General features: G+C 48.0%; 1 protein-coding gene across 1 annotated transcript; it reads left to right on the plus strand.

The window, feature by feature from the left end:
• Positions 1-6,100: 6,100 nt before the first annotated feature.
• Positions 6,101-9,177, plus strand: has1 (hyaluronan synthase 1; the record flags this gene model as incomplete). Its single annotated transcript, XM_083678223.1, has 4 exons — positions 6,101-6,793; positions 7,419-7,644; positions 8,094-8,226; positions 8,502-9,177. The coding sequence occupies 4 exons, from the start codon at positions 6,101-6,103 to the stop codon at positions 9,175-9,177; spliced, it is 1,728 nt and encodes a 575-aa protein (XP_083534349.1).
• Positions 9,178-9,663: the final 486 nt, after the last annotated feature.

The raw sequence follows: 9,663 nt of genomic DNA on the forward strand, positions 1-9,663 counted from the left end.
TTGATTGAATGATTGATTGATTGATCGAGCCCTACCTCCCTGGACGGCTACCTAAGCCCCGCCTCCCTGCCCATGCACTGCACCACTGGGAAGCCTCTGCCCCAGCGATGCGTTTGCGTGGAGTGCGTGTGTGCGTGTGTGCGTGTGTGTGTGTGTGTGTGTGTGTGTGTGTCTGAGTGAGAGTGTGTGCATGAGAAGCAGAAGTCAGAGGAGGGACTGTTAATAATAAAGTCCAACTCTGGTCACATCCCTTTTCCTCTACCTCTTTCTTAAATCTCTCTCCCTTCTCTCTCCCTTCTCTCTCTCTCTCTCTCTCTCTCTCTCTCTCCTCTCTCTCTCTCTCCCTCGTTCTCCCCTGTTCTCTTGACTTATCTGACTGGCAGTTTGATTAAACAATGTTCCACAGTTTACCCGGCTTCTGTAGCCGATAGATTTGTTGGTTATTCTACTTTCCGCCAATGGGAAATCATGAAAGGAGTTCCTTACGAGAGTGTCCCATCCACAGCACATCAGACTGAGGTTCACTTCAGGTCATAGTTGGAGAAATCAGGAGATGTGGTTAAATACAAGAGATGGACAGCTCCCCCTCCTGGCCCTGTCGTGGTACTACAGCCTCAGGAGGAGAAGGTGAAAACACCATGAGTTAGTAAGAGACTCAGGAATGTATATGCGGCTAAAGGCATGTCTCAGACTGACAGCTTATCTGACAGACAGACTACAGACATCTGGAAAAACTGAATCCACCAGGGGTGTGTACGATGGGTATGCGAAATACCGATTTCCGTTTCGCTGAAAAATAAAACGGAAAACATTTGTCTGATTCAACCTTCATCAAATCTGTCAAACAGAGGGAGAGTACTGGAGAATACCCAGAGGGCCTTGACCAATCAGACAAGCCCGGCAACACCCACCATCCTAAACACACCGACCACACCCCTCCCTCCACGATGACATCATAGTGCCCTGGCCCAGGGTTCTGTTCCGTTGGCCTGAGGGTTCTATTTGGATCTGACCCGTGGCGGTGCGGCCTGGCCTGCGGTCGTATGGGTCCCCCTCAGCCCAGCAGGTCCTGTGGCGATGGGTGTGGACCCTTTGCGTCAACACACTCCCATGTCCCCAGAGATCTGCCCCAGGAGGAGGCAGGGGGAGGCAGGGACTGGTGACAGGTCAATAAACTAGAGTGGACAGCTGAGGCTCTCTGAGGTCAGCGGGACTGAGCTGACTAAACGGCGCAGGGCGGGGCAGCTCGTGGTTCCATGCGTGTCTGGCCCGTGGCCTGCTGTTCTAGACCCAGAGCCTTTGGTGTTTTCCTTTGACTCATCAAGACAAAACAACAGTGACTGTAAATGATGTTGAGTCTAGAGACGTGATTCCTGATTCCAGAATGCTGGCCCAGTAGAGTTCCAATCTCATTGTCTGTGATCCTTCAGGATTCTATTCTGTTCTGTTCTGTTCTATTCTATTCTGTTCTATTCTATTCAGAAGTCTTTATCTTAAAGCTAAATGATCAAAGGAGAGCCTCTCAGCTTGTAGTAGATGGTTTATTATTACATTATTATTTATTGTATTTAGTCACACCACAATAATGCAGCGATTGAACAATACAAAAACACAGGTTCAAACATCACATTGGGGACCGCTCAGTTTTTACGAGTTTTACGAGACTGTAGTAGTATAAATGCTTTACATAATCTATACGCCACTTGTATCAATATACTGTATATGATGCAATGCACCATCTAAACACATGTATGCAAAAACAAAAACAAAATACAACATATAAAATCTAAAACATAACGTTGTGTACATCTCCTCAGATCCCACCACACTGCAGCGAGTACAGGACAGCTCTCCGATGTGTTCATATCAGATTAGATTAGATACAGGGGAGGCTGGTGGAGGTAGAACTCAGAGGACGGGCTCATTGTGATGCATGGAATGGAATGAGGAACGTGTTTGATACCATTCCTCATTCCATATATAGAATATCACTTCATCACGCCCTGCAGGGAAATCCAACTGGCACAACAATAATAGGTCTGTCTGATAGATAGTGCTGTCACTGTGATGAGGTGGAGGTGGATGCAGGGTTATACAGCACCACCAGGGGGCAGCAACCAACCTCAGGACAAATCATCACAGCACTCAACGTTATTCACACTGGCTGGCCCACTGGCCAAACCTTTCCTTGCGTCCTTGCATCCTCTTTCTTAGCCTCCTCTCTCCTCACCTCCTCTCTCCTAGCCTCCTCTCTCCTCGCCTCCTCTCTCCTAGCCTCCTCTCTCCTCACGTCCTCTCTCCTAGCCCCCTCTCTCCTCGCCTCCTAGCGTCCTCTCTCCTCACTTCCTCCCTCTTCGCCTCCTCTCTCCTAGCATCCTCTCTCCTAGCATCCTCTCTCCTCTCCTCACCTCCTCTCTCTTCGCCTCCTCTCTCCTAGCATCATCTCTCCTCGCCTCCTCTCTCCTAGCATCATCTCTCCTCACCTCCTCTCTCTTCGCCTCCTCTCTCCTAGCATCATCTCTCCTCGCCTCCTCTCTCCTAGCTTCCTCCCTCCTAGCATCCTCTCTCTTCGCCTCCTCTCTCCTAGCGTCCTCAATCCTCACTTCCTTGTTCCTCGCCTCCTCTCTCCTAGCCTCCTCTGTCTTCCTCTCCTCTCTCCTAGCCTCCTCTCTCCTAACATCCTCTCTCTTCGCCTCCTCTCTCCTAGCTTCCTCTCTCCTTGCCTCCTCTCTCCTAGCATCCTCTCTCTTTGCCTCCTCTCTCCTAGCCTCCCCTCTCCTAGCATCCTCTCTCTTCCTCTCCTCTCTCCTAGCCTCCTCTCCTAACATCCTGTCTCCTCGTCTCCTCTCCTCGTCTCCTCTCTCCTAGCATCCTTTCTCTTCCTCTCCTCTCTCCTAGCCTCCTCTCTCCTTACTTCCTCTCTCCTAGCATCCTCTCTCTTCCTCTCCTCTCTCCTAGCCTCCTCTCTCCTAGCCTTCCCTCTCCTAGCCTCCTCTCTCCTTACTTCCTCTCTCCTAGCATCCTCTCTCTTCCTCTCCTCTCTCCTAGCCTTCCCTCTCCTAGCCTCCTCTCTCCTAGCCTTCCCTCTCCTAGCCTTCCTCTCTCCTAGCCTCCTCTCTCCTAGCTTCCTCTCTCCTCCTAGCCTTCCCTCTCCTAGCCTCCTCTCTCCTAGCCTCCTCTCTCCTAGCCTCCTCTCTCCTAGCCTTCCCTCTCCTAGCCTCCTCTCTCCTAGCCTCCTCTCTCCTAGCCTTCCTCTCTCCTAGCCTTCCTCTCTCCTAGCCTCCTCTCTCCTAGCCTTCCTCTCTCCTAGCCTCCTCTCTCTTCGCCTCCTCTCTCCTAGCTTCCTCTCTCCTCCTAGCCTTCCCTCTCCTAGCCTCCTCTCTCCTAGCCTTTCCTCTCCTAGCCTCCTCTCTCCTAGCCTCCTCTCTCCTAGCCTCCTCTCTCCTAGCCTTTCCTCTCCTAGCCTCCTCTCTCCTAGCCTTCCCTCTCCTAGCCTCCTCTCTCCTAGCCTCCTCTCTCCTAGCCTTTCCTCTCCTAGCCTCCTCTCTCTTAGCCTCCTCTCTCCTAGCCTCCTCTCCCCTAGCCTCCTCTCTCCTAGCTTCCTCTCTCCTAGCCTCCTCTCTCCTAGCCTTCCCTCCCCTAGCCTCCTCTCCCCTAGCCTCCTCTCTCCTAGCCTCCTCTCTCCTAGCCTTCCCTCTCCTAGCCTCCTCTCCCCTAGCCTCCTCTCTCCTAGCCTCCTCTCTCCTAGCCTCCTCTCTCCTAGCCTCCTCTCCCCTAGCCTCCTCTCTCCTAGCCTCCTCTCTCCTAGCCTCCTCTCCCCTAGCCTCCTCTCTCCTAGCCTCCTCTCTCCTAGCCTCCTCTCTCCTAGCCTCCTCTCTCCTAGCCTCCTCTCCCCTAGCCTCCTCTCTCCATGCCTCTTCTCTCTGTATTGTAATGCAAAACAAAAAGGTGAAATTCGGTTTTGATGGAACAGTATGCAATGAAAGGTTTCCTGCGAGTTCATGAGAAGGTCTATCATCTGATCATAGATCATCAAGTGTGTGTGTGTGTGTGTGTGTGTGTGTGAGAGAGAGAGAGAGAGAGAGAGAGAGAGAGAGAGAGAGAGAGAGAGATAGATAGAGAGAGAGAGAGAGAGAGAGAGAGAGAGAAGATAGTGAGTGTGTGAGAGAGAGGTTGTTGTTGGACAGTGATCTCTCTTATCAGACCCTCTGCCACCTCTGTCTCGCCTCTGTCAAACCCTGCCATTCCTGTCATTCCGTCACACATTGGGCCATATTGAGTTAAACACAGTTTATCATATCGACGCACAGTCATTCATTTCCTGTGTTAATTTCCAATCCACTGGAGTACAGATAGAGTTCGTAGGCTCTGTGAAGTCCTCCACGTGCTGACTCACCGGGAGGGTGTAACGATGCTTTGCCATGGAAACCGCCGTGCCGCACAACCGGCTCCAACATCTGGCGGGAGCAGGGGCCGCGCACATCTGGAGCTTCCATGTATAAAAGCACTAACTTTGGCACCGCGGGTCGCCAGAGTGGAGGTGTGAGACACGGAGAGCAAGACCCGCTGAAACTTCCACTGAAGAAGAATTCCCATCAGGAATAACTGTTTTATCAGGTGGGACACATTTATTTGATTGTAACGAAATGTAAATGGATTTTCGATTCACCATTCCCGTTGTTCATAGTAATAGGTAGTCTACATATTCCCGTTGTTCATAGTAATAGGTAGTCTACATATTCCCGTTGTTCATAGTAATAGGTAGTCTACATATTCCCGTTGTTCATAGTAATAGGTAGTCTACATATTCCCGTTGTTCATAGTAATAGGTAGTCTACATATTCCCGTTGTTCATAGTAATAGGTAGTCTACATATTCCCGTTGTTCATAGTAATAGGTAGTCTACATATTCCCGTTGTTCATAGTAATAGGTAGTCTACATATTCCCGTTGTTCATAGTAATAGGTAGTCTACATATTCCCGTTGTTCATAGTAATGGGTAGTCTACATATTTGTTTTTGCGCTAATTAGAGAATAGTCTACGTCATAAACAAACACATTAACTTGATATCTTTTAAACCTTTTGATGGATCAAATAAAAACATGGTTTGGTGTTGAATTGCTGATAAACACTGCATTTGTGGTAGGATGTTTGTTGTGTTGAGGTCTAATATACCTAATTTTCAATGTCTTCCTGTTGAATAGCTCTGAACTCAAGCAAATGGTTAATGCTTTTAATGTTGTAGCTATCAATACTGTTATTAGCACTTGTGATTGTGGCTAAATGTATGATGATGATGATGATGATGATGATAATGATTGGAATCAAAAGGCTTAGCATAATAGTAATTATACCATAAACTATTGTAACAAGTGTTTTTTCAACTTAAACCAGCAATAGTTTATTGTTTAACATTTAGCCACTATATATATATGTAGTGGCTAAATGTATATATATATATATAGTGGCTAAATAAACTATTGCTGGTTTAAGTTGAAAAAACACTTTACATATATATACATATACGTATACACTTTACTTTATATATATATATACAATAGTATGTATATATATACATTTGTTTATACTTAATATAGCCACGATATATATATGTATACTTTCCCATCTGTAGAATAAGCTACATTAAGCTGTGCATTCACTACAAATAAAAATGTCCTGTTTAATGTATTAGCCTGGTACCTCTATGGCGCCCAGCCCCTATATGGGCATATGGACACTAATGTTAGAGTAGATGTGCTTTTCACACTTACCTCAATTCATTTTAAAGCCAAAAAAAAGAAAAAAAGAAGACAATTCAGCGACAGCTCAATTCAATACACTATTTTCAATACACAACTACATCACATACACATAAGCTATGTATTTTTAATTTATTTTATTTTATCACACATGCAGTGCAAGTGTTCCCCTATTTCATGTCTTAGCCTTTAAATGACTCTCACACATTGTTGCTTACTCTCTCACAAATAACCCTAACCCTAACCCTTAAAATGAACTGAAACTTAAAATAAATAATTGAATCTCTCACCGGACAGACAGCCGCCACAGACACCGCAACACAGAACAACACCCGCAGCCATGGAGTTGAAGCTGTTACTGAGGCAGGTGGGCACTGTGCTCCGCGCCGTGCTGACCTTCCTGTTCGCCCTGCTGGTCCTGGGGGTGATGGTGTGGGCGTACGTCCAGGGCTTCCAGCTCGCCACCTCCCCCTTCGGCATCATCTCCTTCGGCTTCTACGGCCTCCTCCTGGGCCTCCACGTGTTGGTCCAGTCCGTGTTCGCCTTCCTGGAGCACCGCCGCATGGCGGCCCGCCACCAGCCCCCCTCCTTCACCAAGACCATCGCCCTCACCATCTCCGCCTACCAGGAGGACCCGGAGTACCTGCGCGAGTGCCTCAGCTCAGTCCGGGCTCTCCAGTATCCTCCGGAGCTGCTGAAGATCATCATGGTGGTGGACGGCAACTCCCAGGACGACCTGTACATGCTGGAGATGTTCCGGGAGGTGTTCCAGGACCAGGACCCAGGCTGTTACGTCTGGGACCACAACTACCACACCTGGGACCCCCGCCAGCCCTCGGAGGGGGGGGCCGCCGTGGTGGAGGGGGGCCAGGGGGACGCAGGGTTAGGGCTGGGGGAGGACCCGCAGAGGAGGGAGGTGGAGGAGCTGATCAACAGCAAGAGGTGTGTGTGCATCATACAGAAGTGGGGGGGCAAGCGTGAGGTGATGTACACACCCTTCAAGGCGCTGGGATCCTCTGTCGACTACATACAGGTGAGGATTAGCTTTGTATTATTCTTTTCAGTTATGGAAATGTTCCAATGCACCATAATCATCTGATGAGTAAAGTAGTGAATAGTCTTGCTCCTCATTCACTGTGTCACTGAACCTAAATCATAGTGTTTATGGGTCTGGGACACCAAGACTAGATAGTCACAGTCTTTTACATCCGTCATAATCACACAAATTGAAGATTTCAGAGATAAATAGAAGATTTCAGAGATAAATAGAGATGCATTACAGTGAAGTAATAATATAATAAACACAATCTAAACCACACGGTCGAGTCAGGATCCCAGCATTGAGATCACAGCATTGAGATCACAGCATTGAGATCCCAGCATTGAGATCACAGCATTGAGATCACAGCATTGAGATCCCAGCATTGAGATCCCAGCATTGAGATCACAGCATTGAGATCACAGCATTGAGATCACAGCATTGAGATCCCAGCATTGAGATCCCAGCATTGAGATCACAGCATTGAGACCATAGCATTGAGATCACAGCATTGAGATCACAGCATTGAGATCACAGCATTGAGATCATAGCATTGCAGGAGCAGCGTCTCGTCTGTGTCGTCCTAAAACAATCCCCCCCCCCCCCCCGCCCCCACCAGGTGTGTGACTCCGACACCAAGCTGGACCCCCTGGCCACCCTGGAGCTGTGTAAGGTCTTGGAGAGCGACCAGAAGTATGGGGCGGTGGGGGGAGACGTGATGATCCTCAATCTGAAGGAATCGTACATCAGCTTCATGAGCAGTCTCAGGTACTGGATGGCCTTCAACATCGAACGCTCCTGCCAGTCCTTCTTCAACTGTGTCTCCTGCATCAGCGGACCGCTTGGTAAGGAGTTCCACATAGAGTCACCATGACCAACTACAACAAGTAGATGAACTGGAGCGCAGATCTGGTTTAGTCCTGTACCTATATATATATACCTATCTGGTTTAGTCCTATACCTATATATATACCTATCTGGTTTAGTCCTGTACCTATATATATATACCTATCTGGTTTAGTCCTATACCTATATATATATACCTATCTGGTTTAGTCCTGTACCTATATATATATACTTATCTGGTTTAGTCCTGTACCTATATATATATACCTATCTGGTTTAGTCCTGTACCTATATATATATACCTATCTGGTTTAGTCCGTTACCGTTCCATGTTACTTCATATGATGAATGTGTTTTTAATGATGTCATAAATTCAATCAATCGATCAAATCAATGATCTCTTTCGTCAATCAATCAAATCAATAATCTATCTAATCAATCTATACAGGTCTGTACCGGAATGACCTCCTGCAGCAGTTCTTAGAGTCGTGGTACAACCAGAAGTTCCTGGGCACTCACTGCACCTTCGGAGACGACAGACACCTCACCAACCGCATGCTCAGCATGGGCTACGCCACCAAGTAATTACCCTGACTCTACTCCTCAACAACAACAACAACAACAACAACAACAACAACCTCTCTCTCTCTCTCTCTCTCTCTCTCTCTCTATCTCTCTCACACACACACATTCTATCTTCTGTCAATTTGACATGATAAGAGAGACATTTTTTTAACCATGTATCATTCACCACTTATTAATCAAACCTCTTCCTCCCTCCCTTTGTCCCTCCCTGCCTCCCTCCCCTCCTCCCCCCCTCCTCCCCCCCTCCCCCCCTTCCCCACCCCATCCCCAGGTACACAGCACGCTCCAAGTGCTACACGGAGACGCCCGGACAGTTCCTGCGGTGGCTCAACCAGCAGACCCGCTGGACCAAGTCCTACTTCCGCGAGTGGCTGTACAACGCCATGTGGTGGCACAAGCACCACCTGTGGATGACCTACGAGTCCATCATCTCCGGGGTCTTCCCCTTCTTCGTCACCGCCACCATCATCCAGCTCTTCTGGACGGGCACGTTGTGGGACATCCTCTGGGTCCTGTGCTGCATCCAGCTGATCGGCCTGGTGAAGGCGGCCTACGCCTGCCTGCTGAGGAGGAACCTGGTGATGGTCTTCATGTCCCTCTACTCCGCCCTCTACATGACCAGCCTGCTCCCCGCCAAGTACTTCGCCATCCTCACCATGAACAAGAGCAGCTGGGGAACGTCAGGCCGACGCAAAATGGTAGGGAACTACATCCCCCTGCTGCCCCTGTCTGTCTGGGCGGCTATCTTGGTCAGCGGGTTCTGTTACACCATCTACAAGGAGAGTCAAAAGAACTGGGAGACGCCGGAGAAGGTTATGGAGATCCAATTCCTGATCTACGGGTGCGTGGCGTACGTCTGCTACTGGATCTTCATGATCGCCCTCTACTGGGCGTGGTTCCGCCGGTGTTGTCGGAAGCGTTCTCAGAGCTACAATGTTAGCGTGTAGCTACCATGTTAGCGTGCAGCTGCGATGTTAGCGTAGGATAGAGTTTTTCGACCAGGATAGACTTCTCTGAGACATAGACTCTTTTTTTTTTTTTACAAATACTTTCAGAAAAGCAATTGTATTGATTGTTTTAGCACATTTCTGTCTGTAATGCACGTGTCTCCTTTCCCCTTGCAGGGGCAAGGCCTCTCTTGTCATATTTACTACTCTATATATGTATTTGTTGTTTGAAGGATTTTGTGTTTATTTATTTTGTCTTGTGGCTCAGGAACTGTTTGTGAATACAGAGAACTTGTACACAGCTGCTAAACCGAGAATGAGAGCATGAAGGATGAATGAATATTTATACATTTCTATAGAACTAATGATTAATGGGAGGCCAGAACCACCAAGACGTGTACATGTCAAATATGAGAAATTGCGTTTCATCTCAATGTTTGTTGAAGGACTAACACATGAATGAGTAGTTACACAAACTGTGTTACT

The sequence above is a fragment of the Argentina silus genome (assembly GCF_951799395.1).
Source record: "Argentina silus genome assembly, chromosome: 10".
NCBI lineage: Eukaryota > Metazoa > Chordata > Actinopteri > Argentiniformes > Argentinidae > Argentina > Argentina silus.